This window comes from Balaenoptera acutorostrata, chromosome 11, assembly GCF_949987535.1.
Source record: "Balaenoptera acutorostrata chromosome 11, mBalAcu1.1, whole genome shotgun sequence".
Classification (NCBI taxonomy): Eukaryota; Metazoa; Chordata; class Mammalia; order Artiodactyla; family Balaenopteridae; genus Balaenoptera; species Balaenoptera acutorostrata.
Window position 1 is genome coordinate 80,735,926 of NC_080074.1, and position 20,110 is coordinate 80,756,035.

A 20,110-nucleotide genomic window follows, 5' to 3' on the forward strand; every position below is an offset into this window, starting at 1 on the left:
AGAGTTCGCTTTTAATGGTTTCTTGTTATAGCCCTCAACAAAGCTGTGTCATCAATTCCCTTGGCTTTACAGACTATTGCCCAGAAGAAAAGATGTTTGGTTTTCACAAGCCAAAGATGTACCGAAGTATAGAGGGCTGCTGTATTTGCAGAGCTAAATCCTCCAGTTCTCGATTCACTGACAGTAAACGCTATGAAAAGGACTTCCAGAGCTGTTTTGGGTAAGATCATGTGATGTTTGTACCATTTTTGGAGTGAAAAAGATCACAGTATACAGAAGTATTTCTAAGCAAAGGGATTGGAACAGTGTGCTAATAATTAAAATCACTCATATTCTAATCTAGGTTATTTCAAGGCACTTGCTCTTAAAACAAATCAAACAATACTGACAGCCTTCCTTTTTCCAGATTATGAGGAACTACCAAATTAATTGTGAAGCCCTTTAGAAGTTATAATCAAACAAACCCTTTTGTTGTTAACTTAAGGATGTACAAAGAGATTTAAAAAAAAAAAATTACCCTTATTCTCTCTTACAGTAATTGTCCTCCACTAGTTTTCTGTCCTTTGTATTGTTTTTCTAAATTATAGAAATATATTTTAACCCAATCTGCTGAGGATACTAACAGGACTTAATGTTCTGCCCTGAAACCTGTCAGGCTATGTTAGCTTTTATTTTATAATTTCGTTCTTTATTTATCTTTTGACAATAAACCTCTGCTTAATAAAATGCTGTCCAACAAATATTTGGATGAAATAAAATACTTAATGTTGAGCCATTTCCCATGTTAGAAATTAATTTCACCACTGTTCTTTCTTATCAAAACATTTTGTGGATTATTTATTGTTAATCCTAGACTTTGTACTTATTTTGAAGGTTGTCAGAGTCTCCACTAACCAACCTTGCCTTTTGAAATTACATTTTTCTCCTAATGTCTTTATTTCCAGTTGTATATATAATAAATGTTATTAGTATTTTTCTGTGTATTTATAATACAGGAAAAGTGTAGTAAATGAAAAATTCCTCAGAGAGACAATTAAAAAATGGCTTGGTAACTATAGATTTCTTTCCCCCTATGCAGATATATTCATTAAAAAAAAAAATTACAGTGCCTCTCTGGTTTTGTTTGTTGTGAAACTAGAATATCACGGCACATTATTTTACTTAAAGGGTCGTGTTTTATTGCTTATGAAGTATCTACACATTTCAAGAAAGATTAATTGTACAGCATTGTTTAAAACCATGGTGACCAGGATCTTCTCTAGGTCTTAAATTTTGCTATTGTTTTAAAAAACATTCTTTATTTTAAAATGACCAAATTGTAGCACATGGAATTGATTCATTGGATCTAGAAGTTAATTATATTTCTGAAATATTCTACGGAAACAATGGAACTGGATCACTCCAGACAATTAGAAATAGCATCTATAAACTATAAATAGTGTTTTTTCTAAAAGAAATGTACTTGCATGAGTTCTTTAATGTAAAGGAGACTAATAAAGGTTTGATTGTTTTCTTATCAGGTTACATGAGACTCGTTCAGGAGACATCTGTAATGCCTGTGTCCTGCTTGTGAAAAGATGGAAGAAATTGCCAGCAGGATCAAAAAAAAACTGGAATCATGTGAGTTCATCTTTTGTCTTTCTCAATTATACCTCTGTTATATTTAAAGTAACATTAATTTTTCCCCCTAATTTAGGAAATAGTATGTTCCTAGGGTAGAAAAGTCTGAAAAGAATAAAGAAAAGCACTGGTTGCTGCTCAGATATAATCACTTAACATTTTGGCATTTTTGGGAGCAAAATAGCTTGGTATGGCATTTCTCTAAGGTTGTATCGAATATACCCATTTTTGGAGATCCACAGTGTACACTTCACATATTTTTAGGTTTAACCCAGAAATTCCTAGAGTTAATTAGACATGGATCCTTTTTTTCATCTCCTAGGATTATGTATGTCCTAATTCATGTTGGTACTAATGAGCACATTGGTTTATAATCAGAACTGGATTTAAAGCCTGCCTTTAAACCACTTACTAGTTGTGAACTTTGGGCAAGTGACATTTATTTATAAAGTGCAAAGATAATAGCTATCTCACAGAACTGTTGTAATAACTGAGTGAGATGATGTATATAAAGTATAACACATAGTAATCACTCAGATAGAAGCTATTGTTATTCTCTATATTAAATCTAGTTGAGATCAAACTGGAATGTAAATGTGTTTTCTATTTGCATTTCACTTTATAACGTCACTAGAATTCTTTAGAAAATATTTTCAATGACCAGAACGACACTCTTAGGTCTTATTTAATTTTTCTGTATGCTAGCTTTCAGAAGATTTATGACATTTACACAAAATGTTTGCTTTTAAGTGGGCAAAAAATATTTGTTTTTTACCTTTTTTCTTACATTAGCCTTACACTGTCCTTTGGTGACAATGTTTCATTATTATAATAGGTTTCTGTGGGTCTGTTAACCTATAAAAATGTGAGTTTTTCTTTAATTAATAACTTACCTGGAGAAGATCCAAACTGTGATTTTGAAGGTGATGTCAACCTTTTTACATAAGGGTAGAAATCTACAAATAGCAAATGTGAGTGAAGGCATGAGAAATGAGACCATATGGGGCTAGACCAGTGGCCACGCTAGGCTGTGGGAGAACATGCCATTGCCCTCACGTGGCTGACCTCAGGGATTAAGGGTGTGTAGTAAAAAGAGCATAAAGCATAGGTCTGAAAACCGTGATTTGAGTCTGGGCCCCTTCCCCACCCATCCTTGCCCATTTACTAGCTTAGTGAAATAAGGCCAAATACATAGTTGAATATCTCTTGTTTTTCTTTACCCTAAAACTGGAGTAACAAATTACTGCTTACTGCTTTGTGGTGAAGTTAAAATCAAAAGTATATGAAAACTTTTTGTAAACTGCAGAACATCATCCTATAGAAATGTTAATTGTTGTTAGGTTTGGTTTTTCATAACCTACTTGGGTCATTTTCACCATATATAAAATCTATGTAAATTTTTTGTCCAGCAGACTCCTGCTATTACTTACTTCAAAGGAAAAAAACCACTAGATAAATTATTCTTTAATACCATGTGATGATTAAAAGTGCACATGAGCTCTCAAACACTGAGTAGAAAATTCAAATTTGGCTCCTTCAAATAAGCATTCGTCTGAACCAAGGGAATACAGAGGTGTCATTTTTAAAATGGTATTAAATATTCAGTATTTTCTTCCAGGTGGTAGATGCAAGGGCAGGACCCAGTCTAAAGACTACACTGAAACCAAAGAAAGTGAAAACTCTATCTGGAAACAGGATAAAAAGCAACCAGATCAGTAAACTGCAGAAGGAATTTAAACGTCACAGTAAGTTTGATATTGAAACATGAGGATTTAAGAATAGTTGTTTTGTTTTTATTTTTGTCTGGGGTGGCACATGGCATGTATGGACCATTTTTTCTTTTATTGCTTTTTTAAAAAAGAGTGGGAGGCAATGTTGACTTGGTAGAGATATTTTATTTCTATGAAATCTTCGAACTTTATCTTTGATTTTGGTGTCTTAAAAGTACTTTCACCAGCCACTTCTTCAGATTGTGCTAAGAACACTCAGACATTCTGATCTCTTTATTGACATCTTAATTTTCTAGAAGATGAAGTTTTCAAGTTTGTTTACTTGATTTTTATTCTTAAGGAGTTTGAGGCCTGGAGATATGCAGAAAGGTATATAAATAATTAGTGGACAATCTTGAGACTAAAGCTCAGGTTCTCTGGAGAGTAATTTTGGAAATCATAACTCAGATATTGCAGTAAAAGCCAGCCTCAAGACCTTTAGGTTTAAGGGGGCTTGGTGTGTTGTGTGGGATGAGAGGATGGGGAAGGAATGATAAATTAATATTAACCTCATCTACTTTTATCGGAAGTCATTGCGGGCAGGGGACCTTTTGTGGTACTTCTGTATTTAGGAATTTAGATTTCAGATTTTGAAAAGGAAATCCACTGCATATAATGTTATAATGTTATTTATTACTCCCAGGGGGGTCTGAGGCAGCACTATTGAATCAAACACATTAGCGTTTCTGTGGGAAAAATGTAGGCGTATTCATATAGGTGGAATAAACTAACTGTAAATAAGCTAGTCAGGTTTGCTTACCTAATTATAGTCCAGGTCAGGCCAGATTTTGTGACCAAATGGATTAGGAATAAACTTTTTTTTTGAGAACCTTTTCAGAATTGTAGGTGGACCTGTATTGGAGTTTTCAGGATTAAAAAAAAAAAGTCTGGGGAATTCCCTGGCGGTCCAGTGGTTAGGACTCCGAGGTTCCACCGCAGGGGGCACGAGTTCCATCCCTGGTTGGGGAACTAAGATGCCGCATCCTGCGGAGTGCGGCTAAAGAAAAAAATCTGTAGGACCTTGTTAGACAAAGTTTTATCAATCAGTGCTTGTTTTAGAAAAATGGAAAAAGACAAGTTACTGATCAGATAGAATCAGAGGAAGGAAGGATAACTATATCATCTCTTGAGCATTTTGGTATATGTACCAAGCACTTTACATACATAATTATCCCAATGATTTCTATTTTAGAGATTAGGATAGGAAGTACAAAGTAGTGATTTCACCTTGACCCGAGGTCACTTAGTAAGTGGTTGAAATGAATTGGACCTGGGGTTTGTCTAATTTCAAAGCCCTGTGCTGTTTCTACAATATCATTCTGCTCTCTGGGATAGTGTAACTCATGCTGCAGGACTCCAAAGTCTTTCCAGATCTGCTACTAACTCTGCTCTCAGGTAAGTTGGTGTTACCAGTCCATAGTTATTCTGATAATATATTTAATCTTTGGCTAAAATATTTTAATACATTTATAGTAAAATATTTAGGCAACATCAAATATGTGTATATTTTAATTATACATGTTTCTTTCCCAGCTATCACCAAGGGGGGAAGAAAGACTGACTCTACCCTTTATTCTCATTAAATGTTTTAGTGAACATTTAGAAAATAGTAATTTTCTTCTATAACTTGAGGGGTAGAGAAATTGATATTCGTTGTATATTCTTAGCGTCTCCCTTTAATTATAGGGAAAGTGACATCTGACTAACTTTTGCCTTACCTAAGGGAATATGTCCAGTGTAATTTTAGATTTTTGTGATAAAGCTGTGCTGTGGAGGGGTTGGAAACTGAAAATAACTGGGTCTTGGAGACTCAGAGTGAAACATGATTTTCCCAGGTGCATTGTGAATTGCTAGCAGCTGTGTGCACCACAACAGTTTTGAGATATTTGAATTTTTATATATCACCCACTAAATGGTTTCCCTGCCTCTGGTTATATATTTGCTTCCATGCATCTTGCATGTACCTGCCCTGTATTCCTCTTCCTGGGACATTCTTTCCTTTGTGGTGTACTGGAAAGGCATTGGACCTAGGGCTTGAAGATCTGGATTTGAGTTATAGTTCTTGAACAAATATGTGACCCTGGTGTTGCTTAACATTTAACCACAATTTCCTAATCAGAGAAGTGAGGATAATCAAGTAAAAGGGGTTTTGTAAAACAAAACAAAGCAAAATAAATTCCCATATAAATGTTAGCCATTCTTTTTGTCTTTCTTCTTTTTAAAACCTTCAATGATTCTGGCTGCTCTAGAATAAAATGGAAAACCCCTAGCAAGTCTTTGGATGTACCATTTTAGGGAAAGGGTCAGTTCCCTTCGTGTGCATAGTGTATTCTGCTTCCACAATTTTACTCATCATCCCCACCTACCCCATGCTATTTAACTAGTCTTTTGTGCCTTTCCAAACCCTACCTACCTAATATTTAAGACTTCAAAAATTTCAGTTCTTTGAAGAATTTCCAGATTTACATTCTAGAAGAGAGTTTTTTTTCCCCTATCTGTGATTCTATATATAATTGTATCCTAGTGTCCCAGGTGTTAGATTGAACCATATAAAATTGCCATTTTTATAGGTAGACATGGTCAAATAACTGCAATTTCAAATGGTTCATAGATATTAAACACTTCCTAGGATAGTGATGACCATCACTAGAGCAACATAGAGATGACTGCTATTGCTGTTAATTATTAGGGAAGTCTTTTTTTTTTTTTTTTCTAAACACCCTAGCAGTGTATGTGCTGTTTATTTATTTAGTTAGTTTGCACTGGGTCTTAGTTGCGATGTGTGGGATCTTTAGTTGCAGCGTGTGGACTTCTTAGTTGCGGTGTGGGGACTTCTTAGTTGCGGCATGTGGACTTCTTCTTAGTTGCAGCACGCGGACTCTTATTTGTGGCATGCGGGCTTCTCAGTTGCGGTATGTGGACTTCTTAGTTGTGGCAGGCATGCAGGATCTAGTTCCCCAACCAGGGATCGAACCTGGGCCCCTTGCGTTGGGAGCACGGAGTCTTACTTACTGGACCACCAGGGAAGTCCCAGGGAAGTCTTTTAAATATTCCTGTAGAATTATTCCTTTAAAGCCTGCTACTCCTTTTTTATTTTTTTTAATTATTTATTTTTTTACATTCTTTTTTTTTTAATTTTAATTTTATTGATTTATTTATTTATGGCTGTGTTGGGTCTTCATTTCTGTCCGAGGGCTTTCTCTAGTTGCGGCAAGCGGGGGCCACTCTTCATTGCGGTGCGCGGGCCTCTCACTATCGCGGCCTCTCCTGTTGCAGAGCACAGGCTCCAGACGCGCAGGCTCAGCAATTGTGGCTCACGGGCCTAGTTGCTCCACGGCATGTGGGATCCTCCCAGACCAGGGCTCGAACCCGTGTCCCCTGCATTGGCAGGCAGACTCCCAACCACTGCGCCACCAGGGAAGCCCTACATTTTTTTTTTAATATTCTTTTCCATTATGGTTTATCATAGGATATTGAATATAGTCCTCTGTGCTATACAGTAGGACCTTGTTGTTTATCCATTCTATATGTAAAAGCTTACATCTGTTAACCACACCCTCCCACTTCCTCTCTCCCTCAGCCCCATCCCCCTTGGGAACCACCAGTCTATTCTCTATGTCCGTGATTCTGTTTCTGTTTCATAGATAGGTTCATTTGTGTCATATTTTAGATTCCACATATAAGTGATTTCATATGGTATTTGTCTTTCTCTTTCTGACTTACTTCACTTAGTATGATAATCTCTAGTTGCATCCATCTTGTTGCACATGGCATTATTTCATTCTTTTTTATGTAAAGCCTGCTACTCTTGAGAATTTTGTTTGGTTGTTTTTTCATGAAGTTAAGCTATTCATATATTGGAAGCAAATGAACATATTAAAAACACCAATGGTGCTTTCTTTGTTTTAGATACTTAATTTTATGCTATTTTATATAAACTTTTGTTAATAGAAAATGCTTGTGAGTGCTATTCAAAAAAGTTTTCTTTAGTCTGTTTCTTCCCATGTAGGATATGACACAGGGTTTGGTGTCTAGTGGATACTTAATAAATATTTGATTGGTTCTATGAATTGGAGGATTATTCTATCCACCTATCCTGGGGGTGGGGGCGGTGAGTCTTTAGCCAAAGGTAAGATGTGTGGTAGGCTCAAACCCTGTCTGATATTGCTGTTGCTGAGAATAGCAGTATGATAGCTTTATAGCTCAGTGACTATCAACCAAAAGATTTATTTTCTGGCTTGTAAATTTATATGAAGTCTTCTGAGGGCAAAAACACTAAATCATGTTTAGCTTGTATCTGATGAATTGCCTTTACTCCTTATGAAGTCAGGATCTATTGTTTTCCCTTTATGGGTAAGGTATCATTTTTCTTTGGATGCTTTCAAGATTTTTTTCTTTTTCTTTAGTGTTCAGAAGTTTAATTATAATGTGTCTTGGCATTGATTTCTTTGGGTGTATCCTGTTTGGGGTTTGCTCAGCTTCTTGAATCTATAGGTTTATGTCTCTTGGCAAGTTTGGCATGTTTTCAGCCGTTATATTTGAGTACTTTTTCACCTCCGCCCTCTTTCTCCTCTTCTTCCAGGACTGCAGTCACATGAGTGTCTGTTTTTTGTTGTAGTTCCACAGGTCTCTAAGGCTCTTTCATTTGTTTTCTTTGTGTTGTACAGGTTGGGTAATTTCTGTTGTTCTTTCTTCCAGTTCACTGATTGTTTCCTTTGTCCCCTCCGTTCTGCTGTTGAGCCCGTCTACTGAGCTTTTTATTTCATTTATTGTATTTTTTCAGTTCGGATTTCAGTTCTTTGGTTCTTTATAGCTGCTTTTTTTTTTTTTTTTTTTAAACTGAGGGCTACTTGCTGAGGCTATGTTTTCATTTATTTCAAGCTTGTTCATAGGCTTATTGAAGCAGTTTTGTCATAGCTGCTTTAAAATCTTTGTCAGATCATTCTAACATCTCTGTCATCTTGGTGTTTAATAGATGCTTGACTTTTCATTCAATTTGAGATCTTCCTGGTTCTGGATATGATAACGATCTTTTATTGAAACCTAGACATTTAAAAATTGCGTTGTGAGACTCTGAGTTTTAACTGGCCTTTTTTTTTTTCCAGAAGGGGAAATGGGGGGGGGGGCACCACCTTGTTACTGCCAAGTGGTGTTAAAAGTCAGGTTCCCCCTCAGCCTCCATTGGTATCTGAGGTAGAGGAGCTCCTGACTGCGGCTGGGTGGGGGTGGGCTGGGAATTAAGGCTCCCACGTGGTGAGGGTGCCCCTGTTCCTGGCGGGCCACAGTGAAGGCCCTGACTCTTCAGAGGGCTTCCACTGACATCACCCTGGTGGAGGTGTTGGGGGGCCTCCTAACAGTCTTGGGAGGATGGAAACCTAGGCTCCCCACTTGGCCTTTGCTCCTGTGGGTGGAGGGTGGGGACCCTTTCTTTTCTGTGGTGTTTGGCTGGAGTAAAGGGGTTATTGTCTCCGAAAGGATTCCTCTCTCGCTAAGCTGCCCCTTTCCTGGTCCTTTGGCTAGAGAGGGCAGGCTTCTGTTGGCTGTGTGTGTGTGTGTGTGTGTGTGTGTGTGTGTGTGTATGTGTCTCTCTATATCTGCACCCATTGGCATTTCTGAGTTGTTGGCTTCTTCAGCTGCAAGACTGGGATTTAGGAGGCAAAAAGAAAACCCATAAAAGCTAGGGACCTCACCCCCGCTTCCTTCCTTAAGTCTCGAGCTTACTAGCTGTTGCCGACTTTCAGAGTGTTTAGTTTTGTTTCATATGTTATGTCCGTATCTATTTTTAGCTGTACTTATTAGCAGGAGAATAGAGAAAAGTATGTCGGCTCTTCATCTTATTGGAAGCTCATTTTCTTTTAGATACACTTTAGTACAAATATCTTCAAATGTCAGTAGTGCATAGAAAATAAATTTTTTCTTTTTTTTTTACTATCTCATTCACTGTGTTTTATGCTGAGGCTTAGTTGCAGCTGCATATAGTGAAATTATAATTTGTTTTCTCTTTATTTCAGATTCTGATGCTCACAGTACCACCTCAAGTGCCTCTCCAGCTCAATCTCCTTGTTATAGTAACCAGTCAGATGATGGCTCAGATACAGAGATGGCTTCTGGCTCTAACAGAACGCCAGTGTTTTCCTTTTTAGATCTCACATACTGGAAAAGGTAAAAGCAACAGAAAATATGTCTCTAACCAGCAAACCTTCTTAATTACAGGCAACGGTTTCCCACTTCCTTAGCAATTAAATGGCATTTGGCACACAGCTGGTAGCGTATGTGTTTGGAGGTGGATTGGGCAAGAATGGAGTTGAGAGTGTGGATTTTGTGTGTTTTTTCTATTAAAATTGATTTAAAGTAGAAATCATATTAAGGAATCTAAATTTCCTATGATGGAGTATACTAGGTATTCATTCTGACCAACTCTCCCACTGAAAAACGGTAAAAGGGCTAAAAGTATATATATTTTTATGGCTTTAAAAATGGCATTAACAAGTGGACAAGTTAATAAGGAGTAATCAGAGGCCAAATGCTGAGTGAATGAGGGACCCCAAAGTCAAAAAAGAGATAATAGACTAGGAAAGAGGGAATATTTAAAGAGAAAGTGGTTAAGGATTTTCTGGTTCACAGATTTGGGAAGACTAACAAGTTAAAAGCAAGGTAATAAGCAATTATCTTATGGGTGAAGAAAATTCACCCATAGATGCATCATAGGGAAACTATGGAACATGGGAGGCAAAACAGATTTTAAGTAGTGAGAAAGTAAAGACATTATTTTCAAAGGAACAGCAAACACACAAGCTGAATTCTCAGCATGAACAACGGAAGCCATAAAACAATAGATTAATACCTTCAATGGCCCAAGAGATAATAGATCTCAACTTAAAATTATATATATGTGGCAAAAATATCTTTCGTAAATGAGGGCATAGGACTTTTTGACTAGAAAAAGAAAATTGAGAGTTTGCTGCCAAACTGACTCAATAACGAAAATTCTATAGGCAGAAAAAAGAGATCCAAGATTGAAATTCTGAGAAGGATAAATAAATATTTGTTGCCTATAGGTAAATTTAAACAAACACTGAAGGCTTAAAATGATAATAGATGGGAATTAAAAAAAAATAATTAAATGACAACAGTAACATATAAGTCAAAGTAATAGAAGTGATGGGAGTTAAAATGTCCTAATATCTTTGTATTGTTGAGAATAAATGTATTGAATAACTTTAGAGTTCGATTAATTAACTGTATAACCACTAAAAGAATAAAAATAAGAATGTAAAACCTCCAGAGAAGAAGGGAAGGATGGAGAGTTTTAAAATATACCTAGCAGGACTTCCTTGGTGGCGCAGTGGTTAAGAATCCACCTGCCAATACAGGGGACATGGGTTCAATCCCTGGTCCAGGAAGATCCCACATGCTGTGGAGCAAGTAAGCCCGTGCACCACAACTACTGAGCCCGCAAGCCACAACTACTGAAGCCCGCGCGCCTAGAGCCCGTGCTCTGCAACAAGAGAAGCCACTGCAGTGAGAAGCCTGCCTGCAGCAACGAAGACCCAATGCATCCAAAAATAAATAAATAAATAAATTAATTAAAAAAATTATACCTAGCAAAATAAAATGATGAAAATCTCCATATATTTGTAAATTAAGAAACCATGGGGGCTTCCCTGGTGGCGCAGTGGTTAAGAATCCGCCTGCCAATGCAGGGGACACGGGTTCGAGCCCTGGTCTGGGAAGATCCCACATGCCGCGGAGCGGCTAGGCCCGTGAGCCACAACTACTGAGGCTGCATGTCTGGAGCTTGTGCTCTGCAACGGGAGAGGCTGTGACAGTGAGAGGCCCGCGCACTGTGATGAAGAGTGGCCCCCGCTTGCCGCAACTGGAGAAAGCCCTGGCACAGAAATGAAGACCCAACACAGCAATAAATAAATAAATAAATAAAAAAAAAAAAAAAAAAAGAAACCATGGGTCCAAGAAGAAAGTATAAGTTAGAAAATCCTTATAACTAAAAAATAACTGAAAAATACCACAAATCAAAACATGTGGTATGACGTTAAAGAGGTAGATAGAAGAAAAGTTGCCTTTAATGCTTCTTACAAAAGAAAGATTTAAAGTAAATGAAGTTTCATGTATCCAATTTAAAGATTAATGAAGCTCAATATAAAGAAAAATAAAAGCAAGGAAATCCTAAAGATAGGAGTAGAAATAAATAGAGTAGAAAATCAATATGAATGGATAGTATCAGTAAAGCTAAGAGTTGGTTCTTGAAAAAGATAACCAAAAAAGTTACTAGAGATAAAGCAGGTCAAGAAAAAGAGATGGTACCCATAAGCATCTTGGATAAGAAAAGCGAGATTCAGCTATAGAAAAAGCAGAAGTTTAGAAGACAATAAGATATTAGAAACAGCTTCATGACAATAAATTTGAACATATAGGTGAAGTGGATACATTAGTAGAAAAAGACAGTTCACCAAAACTGTCTCAAGAAAAAGTAGAAAACCTGAATTGTCTCATAATAAAGGAATGGATTCAGTGGTCAGAAGTCTTCCCTCAAAAAAGCCCAGGACTAGATAGACAAATTCTACCAAACATTCCAGAAACAAATGATTCTAATCTTGCACTGGCTTTTCCAGATTATGGATAAAAGAGGGCATAGGCTCCAAGCATTCTATGTGGCTAACATAACTTTGATATGTTATAAACAATATATCATAACTAGATGAGATTTATTCTAGGGATGTGAGATTGTTTGAAGCATTAGAAAGCCAACTAATATAGTTTGACCATTTCCTAAAGGAGGGAGAACATGCCTATCGTATTAGTGGTATATTGAAGATGTTTGATAAATTTGAACTTTGCTTCAAGGTTTAAAATAAAACCTTTAGCAAAATAGGAATAGAAGGGAACCACATTGATAAATAATTTGCATTTTTGAGTAAAGTTGAGCACGTTCCCATTCCTATAGCCCAGCAACATAACCTAGGAAAAAACCTTCAGACCTGTGCACCAGTATGTACAGCATGTTTGTAATAGCAAAAATTGTCCCATCAGAAGGAGAGTGGGTAAATTGTGGTATATTCACATGGTGGAATACCGTACATAAGTTAAAATGAAATAAAGCTCTAACAATATGTATGAACCTCAGTCACTGTTGAGCAAAAAAATTGCAGTGTACAGTGTGATTCCATATATATGCATTTCTATATATTATTTTCATTTTATATATTATATATATGAGATAACAAGCAATATGTTTAGAGATGCAAACATTGTATATAAAGAAAAAACGGAGTGATAAACCTAAAATTAAGGAGGAGAGAATGAGATTGGGTGGAGTGGGATTGGAGAGGGGCATACAGGGGACTTCATAGGAAATAATAGTTTTTTTCAGAGTGTGTGATCCATGGATGATTTGTTGTGTTGTCATTTTTGTATGCCTTTATGTATATTTGATAATATGTGTATATATTTTTTGTCTGCTCAGTATTAAAATAAAACCACCAGCTGTATCAGCCTCTTTATGGTGGCTGTTTTCTTTAAGATTTGGTGATTTTTGGAGGAAACCATTTATAACTTTAGGAGCAGCCTCTGAAACTGACTGCAGTCTCTCAGATTGCCTTCTTCCCCCTTAATATTTGATAAGATTCCAGTGTGGGATTTAAGGTGCCTAGGTAATTCCCATTACTTAGCAAATTGGGGTCACTCTAGGAGCCCATTCATTAGGAATGTGATGAGATTGTGGAAGTAGAACCTTTGATCATGCTGTACTAGTTATAATGATGAGTAGATTTTTCCTTTTTTTGTATTCCTATTTTTCTGCCTTATTTAATATATTTTGTTCTCTCTCCATTTTTTTCTTTTAGACAGAAAATATGCTGTGGCATTATCTATAAAGGCCGTTTTGGGGAAGTCCTCATTGACACACATCTATTCAAGCCTTGCTGCAGCAATAAGAAAGCAGCTGCTGAGAAGCCGGAGGCGCAGGGGCCAGAGCCTCTGCCCATCTCCACTCAGGAGTGGTGACTGAGGTTTATGTAGAAGGGGAACAAAAAATGATTTAAATTTTGGAAAACACCAACAAAATGACCTTCCTATTTTTAACTTGGATATCTGTTATTCTGCCAAAAGATGATTTCTAGAATAGTTTTGAGTGGGTTATTTTCCCTCCAGTTCCACAAAGTCTGAAGCCAGTATCTAGCTTACTAAAAGAAAAAGAAGTGTACATAATATTTAAGATGCTGAGTATTTCATAGGAAAGCTGAATGCTGCTGTAAAGTGCTCTTTAAGGCTTTTTAAAAAAATCCCCTTCTAATGAATGAAATTAGGGGAATTTCAGGGGACAGAGATGGGATTTGTTGTATGATAAACGTATGTAGTTTTAGTCTTTCTATATTGAGAAGCAGTGGTTGGGGCATTTTTTAAGATGGCTGGCTACACTTGTTTTCCTTCGTTATAATAAATTTGTCATAACTCAGTAAACACAGACTTGCCCCTAGAGGTAGCTGTTAATAACTTTGAAATATTAAGGTGTTGCCAAGGTTCTGATGATTCAAACCTGTACTACTGAATATTAAGCAGGACGGACTAAGCTCTCTAGTGCGAATATCTTGAAGGAGTAATTTCTAAATATACAGAGGTAACTTGACTGCATATGTCGCATCCTGTGTCACCTCCCCCCATATTGATATTTGATAAAGTTTTTAATTTATATGAAACTTCTAAAGCAGAATCAAAGTTCCTCTTGGGGAAATGTCAAATCTTTAGGATAGGCAATCCTATATGAATAGTACCAAAGCATTACCCCTTGGTAGAGAATGCACTCTATTAAAAATGTTAAATTATCTGAAAAATAAAATGTGCAAGTCTTCAGGATGGCACATGAAAAACACAAAGGTTAATGCTTCTTGGGGCACATTTCTTAGAGGGCTTGCAAGTGTGTAAATAATTTGTTTATGTTACATGACTGGTGACTTCATTGAAAATCTGCACAATTCAGTTTTAGCTCTGGATTACTTCGGTTGACCTTTGTGAAGGTTTTATCTGTGTAGAATGGTTGTTTGACTTGTTTTAACCTATTAGGGTTTTGGGTTTTGGGTTTTTGTTTTTTATTTTTCATTCTATATTAAAGTAAAATTCTACTAAAAGAAAAGAGGTGTGTGTTAATGCTGAGTGGGTTGGTTTTGGTTTGGTTTCTTTTAGTCAGGCTTTCTGAACATTGAGGTGTTAGATGATACATCCTAAACGTGGAGCTCTTCAACTGTAAAACCTTCATTAAAAGCCTTTTACTTGAACCCAAACCAAAGTACTATCTATTGCCTCTTTTCTAAAAGTTCAGGAAGAATATATCACCAGTTCAGACTTTTCATAATGCGGGAGGATCATTTGCCTACCTTGTAATAACATGACTCAGTGCTTATTTTTAAAACTGGATTTTAAAGATTGGATAGTATAAATAACAAGAAGGAGTGAGCCAATTTTTATGGGTACCCTATAGTTTTATAGTTCTTAATCTAAACTTAAAATTTTATATTTCTTCCTTTGGAAAAAACTACAAGCCACCATATGCACAGACTACATAGTGAGTTGGGTCAGCTCTCCCACAGACTTCGAGGTGTATTACCAGAATCCCAGCCATTATCATCTTCCTCCTGAGTTATTTTGAAATGGTTTTTCTCTCTCTCTTTTTTTTTTGTACATTTTGGCTGCAGTATTGGTGGTAGAATATACTATAATATGGATCATCTCTACTTCTGTATTTATTTATTTATTACTAGACCTCAACCACAGTCTTCTTTTTCCCCTTCCACCTCTCTTTGCCTGTAGGACGTACTGTATGTAGTCATGCACTTTGTATTAATATATTAGAAATCTACAAATCTGTTTTGTACTTTTTATACTGTTGGATACTTATAATCAAAACTTTTACTAGGGTATTGAATAAATTTAGTCTTACTAGAAAATAAAAGAAGCTGTTTTGTGGCTTTGTTTGAAAGGTGTTCTTAAGTAAGAGTAACTAATGTTTTTGACCCTCACCAGATACTCAGTGTAAGCCCTTAGTATTATAACAAGCCATGAAGGAAAAAAAGTCCTCTTTACTGAGAAATACAGACTTTAAAATACAGATCTTCCTCCACTTACCATGGGGTTACGTCCCAATAAACCCAAAGTAAGTTGAAAATATTGTAAGTCAAAAATGCATTTAATACATCATAGCTTAGCCTAGTCTACCTTAAACATGCTCAGAACATTTACATTAGCTTACAGTTGGCAAAATCATCTAACACAAAACTTATTTTTCATTGAAGTGTTGACTATCTCATGTAATTCATTGAATACTGTACTGAAAGTGAAAGCCAGAATGGCTAAATGTACTGGTAGTTTACCCTCCTGATCGCGAGGCTGACTGGGGTCTGCTGCCGCTGCATCACAAGAGTGTCATATACTGCATATTGCTAGCCTGGGAAAAGATCACAATTGAAGTCTGATTTCTACTGAATGCATATCGCTTTTGCACGATCGTTAAGTCAAAAAATCCTAAGTTGAACCATCATTAAGTCAGAGACTGACTGTAAAAGACATTTTAACTGATGGGCACAATAATTAATCTAGTGGATAAGATGATTTTAATGGTGAAGGACAAAAGGTCTCCAGTGTTTCAATGTCTGTAATATGGTTTTATTAGTATTGTCTATGGACATAGTGGGAAGCATCATTGAGACTTCAGAGAAACTATAAAAGGTGATTATAGAGAAAGGTAGATTTTTGGGATTGGGGTCAGACCTGGGTTCTCTGATTCCTGGCTCTACCCCCTTATTAGCCATTTGAGTCACTTGACCTTAGTGAGTCTCCAAACTTCTGTTACTTCACAGAATTGTTTACTTTACAGATTTATGATGAATCCAAAGAGGTATAATTCCTATCAAAGGTTTTTTTTCTGTGCCGTGCAGCTTTCGGGATCTCAGTTCCCCAACCAAGGATTGAACCTGGGCCACGGCAGTGAAAGCCTGGAATCCTAACCACTAGGACACCAGGGAACTCCCATATATCAAAGTTTTAAAAACAGATAGTTTATTACCTGGGAAAGGTAGATCCTGTGGGTCAAACTTCTTATACTACAATTAAATTAGCTTTGGGGTAGTCCAGGTGATTTTGCCAGCACCTAATCTAGTTACTGTGAAGCTACTAAGTTAACCTAAGTAGTGGAAAGATGACAGCACCTACATGATCTATTGCTGTTTAATAAAATTACCAAAAATGTAGTGGCTTAAGAGAAATTGATCTCAGTTTCCATCTAGGTGCTGTGTGGCTGGGTCCTTTGCTCAGGGTCTCACAAGGCTGCAACAGGTGTCAACTCGGTTGCATTCTCATGAGGTGACTTGGGAATAGTTCACCCCAAATTTGCTTGGGTTGTTGGCAGAATTCATTCCCTGTGGCTGTAGGACGGAGAGCCCAGACTACTGGCTGGAGGGCCCCCTTAGTTCCTTACCACTTGGGGTCTCCCAACATGGCACTCACCGTACCCAGCCAGCATGTCTCCAGAGCCAGTCACCTAACAAGACAGTCGTTCACATTCAAGTTACACAGTGAACACAAGAGGTGGTGTGTGGGGACCATAGAGTTTTGTCTGCCATAGCACCTCTTCTTTTTCTTACGTGAACCACTTGAAACTGGGCCTCTTCGTCCTATAATACAAGCATTTGGGTGTAGCAAGTAAAAAGAAAAATAGTTCCCCTATTATGAAATATCTACTGTGGTGGGCTTGACACTTGTAAACACTGTTCAAACAACCTTGCAAAGTAAAAAAACAAAACAACCTGTTTACAGGTAGTCAGTGAAGGGGTGCAAGGGGGGCCATATAACTTAAATAAAATCAGCTTTCCTGATTCCAAAGCCTGTGCTCTTCAAACTGGACCCTGTCCCTGCTATAGCAATGGTGCCTTCTTAACCCGCATTTTGGGTGGTCACCTGGGTCTCTTCCGAAGGATGAAGATGAGGGGCAAATTTTACCCTTGTGAAGAGATTGACCTTTGTCTAAATCAGTTAATCAAATTTTGTTAATTTTGATGTTGAAAGTACATATCATATACTGTCTTTTTGTGGAGAAAATAGTCTCCAGGAGGTTTAGTTGAAACAACGGAATCTTCTAAAAATAAATGAAGGTAGCCAGAACTAACTGCTTGCTCTGTAGTAAAGAATGGAAGATACTGAGGGAGCCTCTTGATTGACCGTCCCCAGAGCAGTTTCCCAATCGCCCAGATTTAGCATTATGCTGCCCTGGCAGTCATTTTTGTGTGATGTTCAGTGAACTGGGAAGGGAGGAGAAAGCCAAATTGGATCAAAGTTAGATAATTTCACAGGCTCATGTTCTCAAAGAAAGGGATCTGAGGGTTCTAACAATTTCTCGGGCTGTGGAGTTTGGTTACTTATTGTGGTCATGAGAATGCTTTAGGTTTCAAATATCTTGCACCCTGGTTAGAAACTGCTTGTTATTGTATGTCGAGTAGGGGCTTCTTAGACATGCTTAGTTGCAGGCTTCAGTGTAAAAGAGCTTAATCTTTCAGTTTAGAGAGACCAAAAAGATTTTTGGCAAAGCCTGCCCTTTGTCTCAGTGTCTGAAAGTGGGGGAAATAATTTACTCTGTTTTAGAGCTTCAATTCTCTACACTTCTGTAGCTTACATTAGCTTTAATATTGTCCAGGTATTGTTTTTTTGTAACTGCAAGGAGAGTGGTTGTTTTATGTTTATACTTACCTCTCAGGAATTAAGACAAAAGTCTCAAGATTCTTCAGCAAGTCACTGGTAGAGTTAAAATAGGAACCTGAACAGTTATGTTATTTTTTGAAGGTAACAGGTGTGTTCTTTGCTTCCAGTCACCTTTGCAGTCCACTCCAGTGTTGATTTTGCCCCCAACACTCCAAGGGTCACTGATGACTTTCTCATGGGGAATTCCAAAGCCCTCATTTTACTCATCCAGCCTCTCAGTAGCACTTGATACAATTGATAGTTTCTTTTTTTGAAGCATTCTTGGCTGATAACACTGCTGTTCCCAGGTTTCCTACTTCAGATGCTCATTGGCCCAGGGTTCATCTTCAACCCTCTTCCCAGACCATCTCCATTCCCACGGTCCCAAATACTATCTAAAATATGCAGACATCTCCCAAGTCTCTCTCCAGAACTTTTTATTAATCAGGGTGCCAGCAGGAAATAGATGGCTTACTGACATTGGATAATTTGAGGAAAGTTTAATAAAGGAACTTTACAAAGCTATGCATATGGTGTAGGGAAACTCCAAGGGAAAGTGCAATTCTCAGGACTGGTAACATTGGGGCTAGTAATGTTAGGGTGCTGTTACTACCCCTAGGTCTGAAGGGTTGGGGGTAGGGAGTGGTCAATGGAACCAGGAGACAGGCTATGTAAAAAAGGGTGGGGGGCTGGGGGAAGCCATAGGAATAAATATTCCTGTCACTCTCCAGATTGACCAACTCCATCATTAATACCTTTACACATACTGTTTGTTCCCTCTGACCCATTTCCCCACTATCCTATAGCTAGGCAACACCTACTTATCCATCAGGTTTCAGCTTAGGCACCACTTGGGGAAGGCTTCCAGAGCAACCACTACCCTCCCCAACACAGACACAGACACAGACACACACAGACACACACACACACACACACACACAGAATTGTATGCTAAGTAGGTTCCATGAAAGCAGGAACCATGTCTATTTTTTACTACAATATTTCCCAGAATCTAGTACAGTGATTATTAGTATATAAGTAGGAGCACAATAAATATTTACTAATTGACTGATTACAACTTTGTATTTTCACAAGTCATGATCATAGAAGAGTTGAATTTATGCTAACGTCCTTGATGAATTTCAAGAATTTAAAAAATATTTTGACTTTGAACATTTTTAAATATGCAGAAAAGTTGAAGGGATTGGACAATGGTATAACCTCTCCCTAGGTTATATATATATCCCTAGATCCACCAACTGTTAAATTTTACCACAAGTACTTTATCTGCTTTGCTGAATCATTTGAAAGTAAGTTATGGCAATATGACACTTCATCCCTGAATATGTAAGCATTCATCTCCTAGGAATAAGGATATTCTACATCCTTAGGTGTGCCATTGCCGCACCTGAGATGAATAGCCCAGTAATATCTAATATGATAGATCTGTATGGAATAATTGCCCCCGTTGTCCCAATATGTCTTTTAAAACTTTTTTCCTCATCCAGGATCTAGTCACAGTTTATATACACATTTGGTTAATGTCTCTCCTCTTTTAATTTAATCAGGAATAGTCCTCCCTGCCTTTTTTTTTTTTTTTTTTTTTTCATGACATTGAACTTTTTCAAGTATCAGAATCCTAAATCTTGGATTTTTTCTGGTTGTTTTCTTAGTAGATTTAGATTACACTTTCTGGCTGTGTGGGGCATCTCTTAGTGCATCAATAGAGGCACACAATGTCAAGTTGCCCTACTGTTGATGATGTTAAGATGATCACTTGGTTAAGGTGGTGACTGCCAGATCTTTCCATTTTAAAGCACACTTTTTCCTTCTGTGGGCTGATACTGTGAAACTTTTTAGACACCCTTTCATTCAAGTGTTCATTGAGTACCTATGTCCAAGACCCTACTAAGTGTTCTAAATAGTCCTTTGATGCTTGAGGAATCATGTAATCCTTAAGTCCTTTGAGAATCCTAGCTCAC

At 37.3% G+C, this 20,110-nt stretch overlaps 1 protein-coding gene across 2 annotated transcripts in view; it reads left to right on the top strand.

Annotated features, from left to right (window-relative positions):
- Nucleotides 1-15,338, top strand: part of SINHCAF (SIN3-HDAC complex associated factor) — a 30,126-nt gene extending 14,788 nt beyond the window's left edge. Inside the window, exons 2-6 of one of the 2 annotated variants that reach the window (XM_007175688.2) lie at nucleotides 73-220; nucleotides 1,521-1,620; nucleotides 3,239-3,365; nucleotides 9,401-9,551; nucleotides 13,250-15,337. In XM_007175688.2, coding sequence (XP_007175750.1) covers nucleotides 93-220; nucleotides 1,521-1,620; nucleotides 3,239-3,365; nucleotides 9,401-9,551; nucleotides 13,250-13,409 — 666 coding nt within the window. In that variant the 5' untranslated portion in view covers nucleotides 73-92 and the 3' untranslated portion in view covers nucleotides 13,410-15,337. Of the gene's footprint in view, nucleotides 1-72; nucleotides 221-1,520; nucleotides 1,621-3,238; nucleotides 3,366-9,400; nucleotides 9,552-13,249 lie in introns of both variants that reach the window. The other variant, XM_057557419.1, reaches the window with a different exon arrangement.
- Nucleotides 15,339-20,110: the final 4,772 nt, after the last annotated feature.